This window comes from Salvelinus fontinalis, chromosome 40, assembly GCF_029448725.1.
Source record: "Salvelinus fontinalis isolate EN_2023a chromosome 40, ASM2944872v1, whole genome shotgun sequence".
NCBI lineage: Eukaryota > Metazoa > Chordata > Actinopteri > Salmoniformes > Salmonidae > Salvelinus > Salvelinus fontinalis.
The window spans coordinates 16,855,813-16,872,975 of NC_074704.1; the positions used below are offsets into that span (position 1 = coordinate 16,855,813).

The 17,163-nt window shown below is 45.3% G+C and overlaps 1 protein-coding gene across 3 annotated transcripts; it reads left to right on the forward strand.

The window, feature by feature from the left end:
- The first annotated feature begins 324 nt into the window (after positions 1-324).
- Positions 325-15,293, forward strand: LOC129839853 (ubinuclein-2-like). Of its 3 annotated transcripts, none has more exons than XM_055907535.1 (15): positions 325-917; positions 3,275-3,430; positions 3,651-3,761; positions 4,083-4,211; positions 4,478-4,584; positions 5,270-5,807; positions 6,295-6,365; positions 6,663-6,899; positions 7,577-7,690; positions 7,899-8,096; positions 10,052-10,094; positions 10,227-11,696; positions 11,945-12,131; positions 12,837-12,900; positions 13,245-15,293. In XM_055907535.1, the coding sequence occupies exons 1-15, from the start codon at positions 615-617 to the stop codon at positions 13,294-13,296; spliced, it is 3,780 nt and encodes a 1,259-aa protein (XP_055763510.1). In that variant the 5' UTR covers positions 325-614; the 3' UTR covers positions 13,297-15,293. The 3 variants fall into 3 exon arrangements, with proteins under 3 accessions (XP_055763510.1, XP_055763511.1, XP_055763513.1); XM_055907536.1 differs by having other exon boundaries at positions 4,481-4,584; XM_055907538.1 differs by lacking the exon at positions 12,837-12,900 and having other exon boundaries at positions 13,250-15,293.
- Positions 15,294-17,163: the final 1,870 nt, after the last annotated feature.

The following is a 17,163-nucleotide window of genomic DNA, read 5'->3' on the forward strand; positions in this document are numbered from 1 at the left end:
TGTGGAAAAACGCACAATTCAGCATTTCAGCACTGACTGAATGGATGACATAAGAATGGCATCAAAACAGATTCCATCCATTTTCTTTTATTAGTGAGCAAAATTATTCTGGTGACACGGGCTATGATCTGACAAAATGTCCTTTCACAAAATACATCTCCGTTAAGGTCATAATACTAGTGCCATCTTCTTCAGGTGTACTTATTATCGCTTTTTGTGATAGGGGCGGGATTAAAATGGGGGCAAATGCAGTGATTGGCTATGATAACCCCCCCTCGCTCACGCGACTTCCGTTTTGTCTGTGCGCGCAGGCCCAGTGACCTCTCGGATATTTTATTTACTCCTGAAATCCAAGATGGCCACCTTGAATGTCTCGATCCCATAGCAATTGAGGATGCAAGTAGCTACCGAAAAAACAACTTTTCCCCGACCATCTCATCCCCTGAAATTCAATTCGAATGGTGCGGCTGACCCCCTTACATCTTATTAGCCACTAAATAGCCATTGCATTTTCGCGCAAACCCCTTCAATTCGCAAATTTGAAGTAGTTTCGCGAAGTAGCTCGCGCTGTCGCTGTCTGTCCGAAGCGAGGTTCAGACAGGCAGCACATCCAAATGGCCGAACCGAGAAAAGTACAATTTGTCACCCTCTCGGCCTTCGCTGCGGGATCAGCCACGGAGACTAGGAAACGCCGGTTGGAGGATGACGAGGCCGACATCGACTTGGATGCGGATGGTGAGGTCGAAACGAAAGCGTCCGGGGCAGATGGTGGCGGTGGGCTTTTCGGCAAAACTAGTAGTGACAAGGACAACGCTGAAGGAAAACGGATTACCGTGCGGTTGAACCTATCTCTGTCCGAGCCCAGCGATCAATCGTCGGCCGAGTTTAACTACAGCGAACTCATCCAAAACATCCAGGTATGACTCCTTCTGTTTGGTCAAGAAAGACATGGATCAACACCAGTTGATTTTATTAACTTGGTTAGTGGGGACTTGTTAAAAGATAGGATATGAACGTGGGTGTATCTTGTCTTTCCACGGACTAGTGTGGTCGGTGGGAGGAAATTACCAGTCATGGACACACAAAAGACCCTAACTCAACCATTCATTAAGCCGTTCACTCAAATCACTTGGTACTCAACTCGAACGGCACATCAAGATTACAGTTGTAGGCACTCCTTATGCACATGGAGTGATAAAGGTTGTCTGGCGCTACCTGTTTCCAATTCTTGATAACTTGCCAACTCTCTTGTTAGTTTACACCAGTCATACAGCCAATAATATGGCACGTAGATGTGCCCCAGTACAGTTGAGTTTAGCCTCCTATGGGTGACATATAGAAGACAGTGCTGAATAGATGGAGTAGGTTTGGAAGTACCAGGATGTATCCTACAGGGAGTTATGCAAACATCGGTGTTATGTTATCAAGACACTCAGTGGTGTGTACAGACTAGAGGTCGACCGATTATGATTTTTCAACGCCGATACCGATTATTGGATGACCAAAAAAGCCGATACCGATTAATCGGTCGATTTTATATATATTTTGTAATAATGATAATTACAACAATACTGAATGAACACTTATTTTAACTTAATATAATACATCATTAAAATCAATTTAGCCTCAAATAAATAATGAAACATGTTCAATTTGGTTTAAATAATGCAAAAACAAAGTGTTGGAGAAGAAAGTAAAAGTACAATATGTGCCATGTAAAAAAGCTAACGTTTAAGTTCATTGCTCAGAACATGAGAACATATGAAAGCTGGTGGTTCCTTTTATCATGAGTCTTCAATATTCCCACGGCTCAAAATAAGTTTTAGGTTGTAGTTATTATAGAAATTATAGGACTATTTCTCTCTATACCATTTGTATTTCATATACCTTTGACTATTGGATGTTCTTATAGGCACTTTAGTATTGCCAGTGTAACACTATAGCTTCCGTCCCTCTCCTCGCTCCTACCTGGGCTCGAACCAGGAACACATCGTCAACAGCCACCCTCGAAGCAGCGTTACCCAGGCAGAGCAAGGGGAACAACTACTCCAAGTCTCAGAGCGAGTGACGTTTGAAACGCTATTAGCACGCACCCCGCTAACTAGCTAGCCATTTCACATCGGTTACACCAGCCTAATCTCGGGAGTTGATAGTCTTGAAGTCATAAACAGCACAATGCTTGAGGCATTGCGAAGAGCAGCTGGCTAACGCACGAAAGTGCTGTTTGAATGAATGCTTACGAGCCTGCTGGTGCCTACCATCGCTCTGTCAGACTCCTATCAAATCATAGACTTAATTATAAGATAATAACACACAGAAATACGAGCCTTTGGTCATTAAAATGGTCGAATCCAGGAACTATCATTTCGAAAACAAAACGTTTATTCTTACTGCGAAATACGGAACCGTTCCGTATTTTATCTAACGGATGGCATCCCTAAGTCTAAATATTGCTGTTACATTGTACAACCTTCAATGTTATGTCATAATTATGTACAATTCTGGCAAATGAATTACGGCCTTTGTTAGGAATAAATGGACTTCACACAGTTCGCAACGAGCCAGGCGGCCCAAACTGCTGCACATACCCTGACTGCTTGCACGGAACACAAGAGAAGTGCCACAATTTGCCTAGTTATAAGAAATTCATGTTAGCAGGCAATATTAATTAAATATGCAGGTTGAAAAAAATATACTTGTGTATTGTTTTTAAAGAAAGGCATTGATGTTTATGGTTAGGTACATTGGTGCAAAGCCAGTGCTTGCTTCGCAAATGCGCTTGTTAAATCATCACCCGTTTGTCGAAGTAGGCTGTAATTCAATGAGAAATTAACAGGCACCGCAGTGATTATATGCAACGCAGGACACGCTAGATAAACTAGTAATATCATCAAACTATAAACACACATACAGTACAACAATTACATATTACATTAAAAACACAAACATCTTGACTAAAAACAGCTGGCCTATAAACAATTTCACTCTTCTATGATATATACATCGATCAAGTGTTTAAACTCCACTGAATATATAATACATTGTTCTCAAACTTATAATTACAAGTAACACTACAACTTTATAAACCAGCTGTAAATCTAAATACAAATGCTTCTTCACCAATGCTATTTGGGCAATATGATTGCATGACAATGTGATTTACATCCGGTACAATAACAACACAATATTATTTGTTCTTTGTTTGTTTATTGTGGGTAAGTCCATTTCTGTTCCATTAGTTACACTTTTCCTCACCCATTCCCCCGCTCTCTAGGCAAAAAAGAACACTCCTCCTCCAGCCCCAGCTCCAACTCAGACTCCAACTCTTTTTATCCTGCCTCCTGCCCTTGACCCTAGCGACCCTTTCAACGATGACGATAGAGAACGACTGCAGGTGGAGGCCCTGGCCAAGAAGTTTGAGAACAAATATGTACGTTATTTTTTTGAGCCATGGTAAAACTTTGTGCTCTAATAACTCCACTTGTAAGATACTAGTTTTAAGATTATTTAGACTTTTTTTTATCTGGTTAATAGCTAGTTGTACTAGTTTATAAACCTATTATATCTGGTTATAAGCAATTTTTTTCTGGTTTTATGACTACTGGTTATACAGTATGTACATGTGAAAATATGTATCCTCTGTGACACAGGGCAATGCGAATGCAGCAGGAAAGAAGAAGAGGAAGGATAGAATGCAGGATCTGATTGACATAGGCTTCGGCTACGACGAGACCGATCCTTTTATTGACAACTCAGAGGCTGTAAGTATCCCTTTTTTTTAACCTTTTACACCCCTTCGTGTGGAGAAGGCATGTTAGGCTGTATTATAGGCGGAGAAAATAGGAATCTGCTCTGTTCTGGCGAACTCCGCTCTCGACTTTCGCTTCCTGTTTGGAGCGTGCTTAAGACTGTCAATCAACCACAGCACCAATTCGCACAACCAATCAACCTCATCCCATAAACACTAACCTACATTCACCACAGTGACCAGTTTTTTTGTTGTTGTCAGACTCTCATTGAAGTTACTCTGTTCTGCATCTATGTTCTGAATGTAACGGCTGCCATTTTGTTTTGTGTGACAGTATGATGAGCTGGTCCCGGCCTCCCTGACTACCAAGCTGGGAGGGTTCTACATCAACACGGGCACGTTGCAGTTCAGAGCTGCTTCCGAGTCAGAGGGAGAGGAAGGGGGCAAGGATGTCAAACCCAGAGTAAGGGTGGGATACTGGCATGAAGTATTGTATACAGGGAAATTACACTATATTAGTCAGTTGGTGTCAATTCCATTTCAATGATGTCAATTCAGGAAGTAAACAGAAATTCAAATTATTTTCAAAATCAATGAGAAAATCAGTTCATTTTTGTTTACTTCCTGAATTGACTAGAATAATTGACCCCATCCCTGATGCTTTATTTGTGTTTATCCAACTGGTTGTTTTGATTTTTCATGAATTGTCTCTGTGCCTTCCGGTGTTAGCAGGAGCTGAAGGATGGCGAGGAGCAAGGGATCAAGAGACGAAGGAGGAAAGAAGGAAACAATTTGGAGGAGAAGAAACCCCGGAAGAACAGAGTGCCCAAACCAGGGTGAGATGATAGGATAGTGGGATGGATACATCGCTGCTTCTTGTGCCTGTCAGGCATGTCTGTACCTTCACAAATTACAATTTGAGATAGAATGGTTGCTGATTAATTCTGATTATTTTGTTCTTGCTGTAAGAACAAATCGTCCATTGTTGTTCTATGCATATTTCTCAAATAGAACTGAGCATGTTTCAAGAACCATTCCTCAAAATGTCTCAAAATACCTCCCCGTGTCAAACCCTACCAAATGTGCACTGAAATTGAAATGTATCAGCATAGAATACAATACAATAGACGAATTCATCATATACATATATCTTTGTTCATTCCTACCCATGTACAGATACGTCTGACTATGACATGATACACTGTGATGCTCTCTCTGAATGGTGACAGGCCAAGTGTCCTTAACAAAGGCTACATTAGCTACGCTCTGATAGGCTGGTCACTCCGCTGCCATAAATACTCCTATTCCCAGAAATAGACCAGCAGATATTATGAGACTGTTGTTTCCCTTGTATCATATTGAAAAGACATGGCCTTGCTTATAGGTTTCTTGTCTTCGAGATTACACATCATAACTTACCTCACTATTTTCTCTCTCCTTCCTCTTTCTTCCTTCTCTCACCCTCTCCTCTTCCCACTCTCTTTCCCCTCTTCACCCCTCTCTCTTGTCTTTCTGATCCAGAGTGTCGTCTCTGATGAACATCCACCGGCCAGAGAAGAAGAAGAGGAAGAAGCTGATGAAGGACTCCTTGTGCTTGGCAGCCATGTTGCGCCGCTTCACCCGAGAGAAGCAGGAGATGAGGAAGATGAACCCCACCGCGCCCCACTCCGGCATGGGTAGCTCCGTGGCCAACGCCCCGCGAGCCAACCACCTGCTGGCTAACTCCCACCTGCACGCTAACGCGGCTAACAACGACGTCTCGTTGGCCGAGCTCACCGCGGACCCCGCCATGATGTCACTGCTGGGCTCGGCAAATGAGAAGGAGCTTCAGGATCTTCTGGGTGACCTGGACTTCAGCCTTCTGGACAGCTCGGCTAATCCGCATGTGGCCACGCCCGGGAGAGAGAATGGCCTGATGGGAATTGGAGTTTCAGGGCCGAAGCCGAGTGGGGGCGGTTTAGGGAGGGGGCTGGGGGTTTCAGGGAGTCTCCTACACCCACCTCCGCTCCCTGACGGCCTCCCCGCCCCCCTCATCAAGCGCATCGAGGACCTACGGGCGGTGAGTCGCACTGATGGGGCTTTTCCAGTTTATCATAGATTGATTTATTTGTTTATTTAATATTTATGTGATCATCCCTTGATTTAATTGTTGAGTAACTTCCTGGAATTTTGTACAGTTGAAATGTGTTGCAGCCATTTTCTTCAACCATGATCAAGGTGATATCTCTTAAAATAGTGTTTCAGTTCTTGGAAAATTTGTAATGCATTTCTTGACAGGGTGGTAAAAATGCGAGGAGAGGTTAGAGAAAAGCAGAGCAGAAAGGAAGAGCGGATGAGAGCAAAACACATGAAAGAAAGGTAGACTAGCAACAGACAACTGGTGGCCAAAAGGGAGAGAGAAGAAAGAGAGAGTGACAAATCAAGGATGAGCGAAAACTGGCAAGATGACGATGCAGCCATTTTGAAACTGACACGGAAGGTTCCTTTTTGCTTTTGCGCGTCTTTCCATGGAAGACCGTATGCTCACCAACCTCTTTTCTTCACAGGCCTCTCGTCAGTTTGATCAAGAGGGAAGGAAGAAATTCTTCACCCTGGATATGAATAACATCCTACTGGAGTGAGTTAGTCATTCTTTTGACACATTGTACATCTCTCTCCGTCTCCACCCTGAATGTGTCATAATGCTGATATTGGAGTCGATTGTTCATCTCTTTTCCTTTCTTTTTCACCCCCACTCTGTTGTACATTTCTCCCATCATCTTTTTCTCTCGCACGCAAATGGTTTTATTTTGGTCGTCTCTTCTTTATCCCCTTTCCTTTCTTACCATCTTTCTCTCTCCATCCCCCCTTTCTCTCACTCCTGTTAATTCCCTCTGTTGCTCCTCTCCCTTCCCCCCACTCTCTCCTCCCCCAGTATTGAGCTGCAGGCGCAGGAGCAGCCGATGGGGCTACGTGGGGAGGTGTATTCTCACCTGGAGGCCTTTGTGCCCTGCAATAAAGAGGCCCTTCTCAAACGCCTCAAGAAGCTTAGCCTCAACATCCAGGATGACCGTCTGCGTACGCCCCTGTTGAAGCTGAAGCTGGCTGTGTGCAGTGTGATGCCCGAGCAGATCCAACGATACAACATGGACTGCATGGTTAAGGCTGCCAAGTAAGAAGATTACAATACTCCATAGTGTACTGCAGCCATACTCAACAGGCGGACCGTGGTCCGGATGCGGACCCAGAACGGGGTCAATACGGACCGCGAGTCCCGACTTTACATTTGACATTTTCCTACATTTGATGTTGCATTGGGCAGTTTGACATTCCCTGACAGAGAGCTATTTCGATTTAGTACCTGTCAGAAATGTCCTGTTGATCAAATAGCCCGTGTTAGGTAGATGGGTACGCTCAGGGGCCTTGACCCCCAGCGGGCCCCCATTTGATTTTGTTGAGCAATTCACTCAGGTATCATATGGCAAAATGTATAGAATTGCAGGAAATGAGCTTTAAAATGGCAACATTTTCTTTCAAACAACAAGAAGGATGTGAACAATTTGAACAGTTTGGGGTTGTTGGGTGGGGGTTTGTTACTAAATGACAAAATCCATCCTGACCTTTGCCACCTAGGAAATTTGTATGACTGGACCGTCTTAAATAGTAGTTGAGTACCCCTGATATACTGTAATGCTATATCGCTTATCCATAATGGGTGTTTGGTTATTTTTAGTGCCCTACTCTGCCTGTGTTCATCACTGCTTTTATTTATATGCGTCTCTGCCTCTGCGGGTATATATTGAGGTTGTTAGAACATGTTGGTACTGAGGTGTGTGTGTTGGATCCTAGCAGGCAGCAGCCTGGAGAGGGAGAGAAGAACGGATCAGAGGAGGAGGACGAGGGGAAGCCGGGGAAGAGGATGATGGGCCCACGGAAGAAGTTTGTCTGGGACGACAAGCTCAGGTGACGGCCCATCCACTGCCCTCAATCAAATCTTATTTATAAAGACATTTTCACATCAGCAGTTGTCACAAAGTGCTTTTATAGTAATCCGGCCTAGACACTAAAGTGAAATTCTCGAGCAAAGTCATACAGGAAGTGGTTGATTTGAAAAGATAATAGATTAGTAAGCTTTCTTCATTTCTCTCTCTCTCTCTCTCTGTGTGTGTAGGTCGCTGCTGTGTAACCTGGTGCGTGTGAAGTTGAGCTCCTATGAACTGGAGTCGTCTCAGTGCTCTCTCTCCGTGGAGGATTACCTCAAGGCCTTCATGGAGAACGAGGTCAAACCACTGTGGCCCAAGGGCTGGATGCAGGCCAGGATGCTGTTCAAGGAGAGCCGTGTTGTACACAGTCACCTCACTGTCAACATGTAAGTCAACTCAACTATAGTTGGACCTTATAAATAAGTTGGCTTTAAAATGGCAATTATACCTTTTATTGTATATATGTTTGATTGACAGATCAAATCTAATTGTATTAGTCGCATTTACATATCTCGCAAACTTTATTGCGGGTGTAGCAAAATGCTTGTGTTCCTAGCTCCAACAGTGCAGCAATATCTAACAATTCACAACAATACACACAAATCTGAAAAGTAAAATAATGGGATTTAGAAATATTAGGATGAGCAATGTCGGAGTCCGGAGTATAAATATACAGTGCCTTCGGAAAGTATTCAGACCCCTTGACTTTTTCCACATTTTGTATACGTTACAGCTGTATTCTAAAATTGATGAAATACATTTTTTCCTCATCTATCTACACACAATACCTCATAATGACAAAGCAAAAACAGGTTTTTAGAGTCTTATGCAAATGTATTAAAAACATAAATACCTTATTTACATAAGTATTCAGACCCTTTGCTATGAGACTCGAAATTGAGCTCAGGTGCATCCTGTTTCTATTGATCATCCTTGAGATGTTTCTACAACTTGGTTGGAGTCCACCTGTGGTAACTTCAAATGATTGGACATGATTTGGAAAGGCACAGTTGACGGAGCAAAAACCAAGCGTTGAGGTCAAAGGAATTGTCCGTAGAGCTCCGAGACAGGATTGTGTCGAGGCACAGATCTGGGGAAGGGTAACAAAAAATGTCTGCAGTATTGAAGGTCCCCAAGAACACAGTGGCCTCCATCATTCTTACATGGAAGAAATTTGGAACCACCAAGATTCTTCCTAGAGCTGGCCGCCCGGCCAAACTGAGCAATCAGGGGAGAAGGACCTTGGTCAGGGAGGTGACCAAGAACCCAATGGTCACACTGACAAAGCTCCAGAGTTCCTCTATGGAGATGGGAGGACCTTCCAGAAGGACAACCATCTCTGCAGCACTCCACCAATCAGGCATTTATGTTAGAGTGGCCAGACAGAAGCCACGCCTCAGTAAATGTCACATGACAGCCCGCTTGGAGTTTGCCAAAAGGCACCTAAAGGACTCTGACCTTGAGAAACAAGATTCTCTGGTCTGATGAAACCAAGATTGAACTCTTTGGTCTGAATGCCAAGCGTCACGTCTGGAGGAATCCTGGCACCATCCCTAATGTGAAGAATGGTGGTGGCAGCATCATGCTCTGGGGATATTTTTAAGCAGCGGGAACTGGGAGACTAGTCGGGATTGAGGGAAAGATGAACGGAGCAAAGAGATCCTTGATGAAAACATGCTACAGAGCGCTCAGGATGTCAGACTGGGGCGAAGGTTCACCTTCCAACAGGATCTGCAGAGAAGAATGGGAGAAACTTCCCAAATACAGGTGTGCCAAGCTTCTAGTGTCATACCCAAGAAGACTAGAGGCTGTAATCACTACCAAAGGTGCTTCAACAAAGTCCTGAGTAAAGGATCTGAATACTTATGTAAATGTTATTTCCGTTTACCTTTTTAGATTGATGAGGGGAAAAAACGATTAAATACATTTTAGAATGAAGGCTGTAATGTAACAAAATGGGGAAAAAGTCAAGGGGTCTGAATACTTTCTGTGTCTGTGTATTATTTATATATATGTGTGTGTATATATACACGTGTATATATTTTATATATATATATATATATATATATATATATATAATATACACACACACACACACACACACACACACACACACACACATGTTTTCATCAAGGATCTCTTTGCTCCATTCACCTTTCCCTCGATCCTAACTAGTATATATACACACACACACACACACACACAGAGTATGTGATGGGATGTATAGACTATATGGATAGAAGATGTACAGTATATCTGAAGAAACAGATGATTGATTGACAGATGGATTAGCATTCCTGTGCGGATGTTAACTTAACACACCGTTGGTTTCTCTGTCCAGGGTCAAGAAAAGGATGGTCCCCACCCCCAGGGCTAAAGCAAAGGTCAGTGACATCTCTTCACTCTCAATTGACGTTTGTAACCTTTTCTACAAGATGGTTATTTGGTATTACTTGCGATGCCATGTGTTCTGATGCGGGGCTAATGCTAACCTTTGTCCTTTCCCTGTATTCCAGGAGGGCCAATGGATCCAGCAGAGGCCCAATCTCCCCACCGCCACCACCCCTTCTCTCCCCCACGTCCCCTCCACCCCCTCCGTCATCCAGGCCCGCCGGACCTCCTCGTCCCCCTCGGAGCCCATCTGCCTGTCCGACTCGCTGGACGAGGACCTCCGCGCCCCCTCCCTGGATTCCGTCTCCCACGCCCTCGCCTTCCTCAGCCAAGCCGCCAAGGGCCTGGGTCCCCACGGCAGCGTCACTGACCTCACCCTCACCTCCCCCCTCTCCCCCCCGCCTCTCCAGATCCCCAACACCTCCCCCCCATCCATCACCCCTCACTACTCCCCCTCGTCTTCCCTACTCACCTCACAATCTCTTTCCAAGATAAACGCCAACTTGTCGACGATGGTGACGATGCCATCGATGGCCAACATTAAGACCACGCTATCTACCTCTCCCTCCACTTCCACGGCGTCGTCGGCTCGCATGCAGCTCGCGGGGGCCACGTTGGTGTCTCGTGGCGCCGACGGAGTGTACGGCGTGATGAAAGGGGCAGGCTCTATGGGACAGACTCAGAGACACAATGTCAGCATGGCAACCGCCATTCACAGGCAAGGGGGCATGACTGGAGGGAGTAAGCTCCACCCACCATCGTCCCCCTCCCCGCCCACCAAGCAGCGGCCCCCTCCCACAGCCTCTCCGCTCCTGCCCCCCCATCAGAAGGTCTCCCTGGGCATGGGGGTGGTAATACCAGAACTAGGGAAGAGCAGTGTCAAAGCCAACAGCAGCAGTAACGGCAGTGTCATGATGAGCAACATGCCCTCCTCCTCCCCTCAGTCCCGTGCCACCAACTCCCACTCACACCCCCAGCAGCTCAACTCCAAGAGCCCCCAGCAACCCTCCTACCTCACCTCCACGGTGGGCTCTTCACCCTCCCAGTCCCCCTCCCACCACCAGGGCAAATCCAAGCCCCACCACCAGTCCAACTTCATCACCCCCATGCAGGCAACCCTCACCAAGTCCTCCCACAGCAACAACTCCTCCCCCATCATCAAGCTCACCCCTCGCCCCCCTGCCCCTACCCCTCCTCCCATCTCCTCCTCTTCCTCTTCCAACCTCCTCTCTCACTCTCAAATGATCTCCAGCCCTCTCCAGTACCAGTCCCCCAAGACTGCTGGCTTCCGCCCCCCATTTAGTGTCCAAGGTGGGGGTCAGGTGAAGCCGGGCCAGGGCAGTTATAGCTTCGCAGGGAGCCAGAAGGCTCCGTGTGTCATTAGCAGTAGTAGCGTTAGCAGCGCCAGCTCCAACAGCAGCCCCATGCGCATGTCGCCTGTCACCAGTCGCCCGGACAACAGCCCCTCCCCCTCCGGCACGGTCTCGACCGGTCACGGACAGAGACAGAGGGCCGTGGGCAGAGCCAAGGCTGTAGGCAGCCGGGTGCCCGCGGCAACCATGGCCACACCCTCCGTCACCTCACACCTGACGCAGGTGAGTCAGCCAATCACATGCGACCAGAAAGTGCCAAGAAGTGTGAAAAACAGGATCAAGAGAAGCACCTCTTACATATTGACTGCATTTTTCTCGCTTGAGTTTTGAGTATGTTCTGCAAAGGCTTGGCCACGTCGTCAGAACAGAACAGAAGAGAAAGGAAGAGATTGTGTCAGGCACTTTATGTCACCAAGTTGAGTCACCTGATCCCTTCTCTCTTTCTCTTTCTCCCTCCCCCTTCCTCCTAGGTGTCAGCTGGCAGTCCCCTCCTGGGCGGGCCACTTGGCTTTGGGATGCTGGGGGGGCTAGTGCCCGTCTCACTGCCCTTCCAGTTCCCATCGCTGCTCAACTTCACTCCTCCTGGTGCCCCGGGGGTCAGCGGCCTGGGCACGGGCACCAACTCAGGATACAGCCTCTCACAGAGCGACTTAATGGGTGAGTAATTGGCAACCGGTGCCCAACTGGCAGTGGCTCCACAAGACTGATCTTTCAAAGCACCGGGCATGCAAATATATAGGAGCAAAAATAAAGCATTTGTTCTCTACGGTTCAGTAGAACTTTTAGGGCTCTTAATACCACTGAAAAAGTCTGTACTGTACATCGTGATGTGGTAAAGGTCTTTAGAATTTACTACTTCAATAGTATGACATTTTATCGAATGAATTTGATCAAATGACAAAGAAAATCAGTGTTTATTAAGATGGCAAAATAAATGAAGCCGCAGTTAGTTTTGTTTGTGGTCCCTTGAGATTCATCTAGTCTTAGTTTGTGTTACTCATGGTCAGTGTTGTGGCGTGCAGTGTGTGTGTGTGTGCGTGCTGTGGATCCATACTGAAATATAATCAGCTCTAATGTGCCTATGCTAAAGGTTTCTCACTGTAACCCGCTTGCCCTGCCTGTCTCGTTTTCTCATCCAATCCCTCACTCCTTCTCCCCCTCCGTCCATCCATCCATCCTCCCTTTTATCTGCCCTCACTTTCTGATTTGATGTTTTACTCAAATTCTGCTTTCATCTTTTAATGTTCCTTTTCTCACCTTTATTCTCCTCAACCCCTTCCCCCTCTCCACGCTTCCCTTTTTTTTAACCTCCTCACTCTTTCTTCCTCTTGTCTGTCCACCCCTCCCTCCATCTCTCCTCAGATCTGTATAAGAGTCTCCAGTCAGGGTCACAGGCTGCTCTACCTCCTCACTTGCAGCTTGCTTTCTCAGGTAAACTTCACACCTCCTCCTCCAGTACTTCTCCCCCTCCTCCCTTACCTCCCTCCTCCTCTTCCCTTCCTCCATTTGTGTTGTTGTCATTCCCTGCGTCATGTTGATATCGCTCACTCACTGTTTGGCTGTAAGCTCTTCTTTCCCAACCTGTCTGCCTGCTTCAATGTTAGCGGTGATCTGCATGCCTGTGTTACTGCATGACTAGGCTAACACTAGAAGCACGTGTCTTGTCTGTCGATGAAGCATCTCCTCCCTGTGTGTTAGGTGTTCAGTATTTTGCTGCATCATGTCATTTACACATGATGTAACAAATTATTTTAACCCCCCCCCCCCCACCTCAGATGCGAACCAAAGCCAGGGTGGCGACATGAAGAGGAAGTCCCACTGACCAATAGAGACGGAGGACAGAGAGGGACATCGAGACGTCCACTAGGATCACTTTGTTTGGACAGATGGACACAATGATGTAATAATACAGGGGGGGAGGAGCCGCCTTCCCTCAATATGGACCTGAAGAATCAATTACCCCTCACCATGACGATTTATGAATTTAATTTAAGTGTATTTTTATGATTACTGGGTATAAAATGGACCTGGGGTGAATGATAATGAATTTCTTTCCCTTACATTTTTCTCTTGTCAACATGTTTACATGACCGACCTTTATCACTGTGGAATGAGGACAGGGTCGTATTCATTAGGCTCCAAACGTAGAAAAACAAATACAGAAACAAGGAAGTACTGCCTGAACACTGGTTTTCGTTTAAAAAGAGTTTTGCTATGTTGTGCACCAACGGAGCGCACATACCGCAGCGAATGTCGATCTATTTGCCGTTTGTTCGGCGCGGTCTGTTTTACGGACCACCCCACCGGTGAGGGTCTGATTGTTGACATTTTCCCTCGATTCTACATGTAGAATCAGTTTGCAAATGATGGCTGGCACTCTGTTCAGAGGTGCAAAGTACTCTCGACCTGCAAACGCCACAAATGTGTCCGTTCCGTAATGAAAACCACCCAGGAGAGGGAGCACGCTGTTAGCGAAGTAATTTAATTAGAATTTAAGTCTGTTTTTATTTTTTCTCGTCTAAAGCAGATTTGAGTATAAATTAATTTTTTGGTCGTTGTCTTGACTGTCTGAGGAAGGTAGTTGTTAACTTGTCTCCGATGTGAGATGGTGTGTCCATAGATTGTTTTAAAGTCGCCTCTGCTCCCCACAACTGACTGTTAAGGTAGTATAGCTAATATAAAAATGGATAAATTATTTGTAATTTACACAGGGATTAAAAAAAAAATATTTAGATGTATGAGTGTGCCCGGTGAGATTGTGTGTGTGTGTGTGTGTACGTACACAACCTACATATATTATTATAAATTGTATTTTCTTTCCAGGTCAGTCTGTGCTGTGTGAGTGTGCGAATTGCATATCCCCTTTTCTCTGTTGTGTGAGAGAGTGAGTATTCCCCTCTCTTGTTCAGCGTGTCTTTGGTGCTGTAAAATCACACTGGACCTTTTCTGGAGAAAAAACTTGAACTGTAAAAGCTAGACTCCTCTTGGGGGGTGAGAGAGGGGACAAAGATGTGAGATTGTAGCTTACTTGAATTTTTTTTTTTTTGAATTGTAATTAATTACTTTGTAAAAAAAAACTATCAACTCAAACACTCAACTCAATATGACAAAACGCCTTAGTTTGTAAGTTTCATTAAAGAACTATGCAGGACTATAAATGCTTCAATGCAAAAGTGCAAGTCGTCGCTTGGCTTTCAACCTCTTACTCAGCTGTCAATGTATTTCTGGGAGTTGTGAATGTTTGTGTGTACGTACGTCTGAGTCCTTTTTCCCATCTAAAGAACTCTCCCTTCTCACCTACCGAATACCTCTCTGGAAACTGTTCTTCCTTACTCTCTTCCTATATCTGGGAAGATCTCAATAGCATACTCCTCACTTCCTCTCTCCTAGTCTTCTCAAAACCTGTTGTGGGAGAAGGTCAGAGGGGAGGGACTTCTGGCTTTCTTGCCTCTGTCCATCTCTTATCATCCTTCATCCCTCCTTCCAATGTCAGTATGAATGTCGACCAACTGCACCAAGGATGGCGCCAAAGATGAGTTTCCTAGCATATAGATGGGGTGCTTTGGTCAGTGTGCGTGTGTTCCTATCAACATTCTCTTTGAAATGTACCCATGAGTGTTGTCCGTCTGTGGTCTGTCAGGATGTCATGGGGAAAAGTTGTTTCTTTCTGTGACTAGAGCAGGAGGTGACATTTTAAAGCTTTTGTGCTTTTGGGGCGGGTAAAGATTACATTTCATTGTAACTGGTTACTTAATTCGGTCTCTTTCGTAGATTATTTTTGTGTGTCGATTTATGGAATAAAATACAGTTGGTTTTCAATAGGGCCTGAGTCATTTCTTTGTGCTCCCTTTCTTCCGTCCTCCATTGTGACAGCTCTTTCAAAAGAACACTTCTAGTTCTAGGGCTCTATTCAATTTGTATATCGGATTTTAAACACAATGTTCCCGCCTTAAAAGTCATTTCCGATTGTCAGATCAAATGGAATTTACCTTAACATTTCTAGCACGCAAACTGTAACGCTTCAGGGATTCAGATTGAATAGAGCCTCTATTTTTATTTATTTATTTAACCTTAATTCAACTAGGCAAGTCAGTTAAGAACAAATTCTTATTTACAATGATGGCCAAACCCGGACGACGCTGGACCAATTGTGCACCGCCCTATGGGACTCCCAATCACGGCCTGATGTGATACAGCCTGGATTCGAACCAGGGACTGTAGTGACACCTCTTGCACTGAGATGCAGTGCCTTAAGACTGCTGCGCCATTCGGGAGCCACAAGTGAAACGACGTGGCACTCGGGAGCCTTAAGACGTGGCAATATTATTTTTTTTATACATTTGTCACAAGTCGATGTTTTGTACAGTCCCTCAATGATGTCAACATTCGTGTTCACTTTCTGTACTCTGGAAAGGTCAGGGCTCGATTCAATCCATAAGGCTGAAGATCCGCGCCACAATGCGGTTGAAATTTAAAGGTAATTTCCTATTGAGTGGACGTCAGCAGCGTTCACTGTGAATGCAGTCTCCTGCAAATGCGGAGACATTGCCTTTAAACCTCAATCGTGCTATATCCTGGATCTTCAACGGATCGAATCGAGCCCTCACTGTCAAAATACATCATTACACGTGTTGCTCTTTGACCTTTCTCACCCATGCCGGTGTTTCCCAGGTAACAACAGGCCCTAGCTTTGTGGAAGGCTCTGGAGTTTTCCGTTCTTGGCCCGGTTTGGATTCTTTAAAAAGTGCATCCTTTGTTCCTCCCTTGAAGTAACTGATTAGAAATGACTGGACAGGTGAAAGCCATGTGGTAGAGCCCTTCCGCTCACCTGCACAGGACACACACTCAGATTGAGCAACAACAAAAGAAATCTGCTCTTGTCAAATGTTCCAAACAGGACATTGTCTTTTTACCTAAATATGCGAACACCAACAGATAGAATTCATAGCAAGCAGTGCATTGGGTTAGTCAGATTTGATTAAATATAACAGAACAGATTACCTGGATTTAGATTCACTCTCACTGGATGGGTTGCCAAAAAGAACTAACTGAAAGCCACACCCCCAATAATCCATGAATATAACTGCATTGAGCCATTTGCCACTATGGCTATAATCACCATGCTACTGCCTATTTCATTTGTTAAGTTAGCAAACAAGACAGCTCATAATCCAGTACCTTTATCAGTCAACACCTATATTTGAGCTGTAATCCGCTTTAAAAATGCAACATTTTCTCTCAGGCTCATGGCAAAATGTGTACAATAGCATGAGATGAGCTATACAACAGCACATTTTCCTCTGCCCGATGGCAACATTTCAGGAAGTTAGCTACCCAAATTGATGCAGGCCCACCTGACAAGTTTCTGGCTACGCCAATGATGTCCCCCCCCCCCCCCCCCCCCGCCCCCCCCCCCCCCCCCCCCCCCCCCCCCCGCTGGTGGAGAGAATTACATTTGGGTTGCCATCTGCAGCAGGTCCCTGGATCAAATCGCAGAGTAGCTTTTGTTTTCTAACTTTTCCCAACCCCTTACTGAATTTAGACCACTTCCCTAAACAACCCATCATATCTGTCCATGCCCCTCAGGCATAGCTACCCTCTGTGCTCTCCAATTTGGGGAGAGAAACATGCATGACTGAATTGAAAGTCTCTATAGGGGCTCCTCCGCTCAGGACAAACTGGAATCATA

Coding starts and splice junctions, on each gene's coding strand:
- LOC129839853 (XM_055907535.1), top strand. CDS start 615: ATGGCCGAACCGAGAAAAGTACAATTTGTCACCCTCTCGGCCTTCGCT. Junction 7,691..7,898: donor GTCTGGGACGACAAGCTCAG/GTGACGGCCCAT, acceptor CTGTGTGTGTAG/GTCGCTGCTGTGTAACCTGG. Junction 8,097..10,051: donor AGTCACCTCACTGTCAACAT/GTAAGTCAACTC, acceptor TTCTCTGTCCAG/GGTCAAGAAAAGGATGGTCC.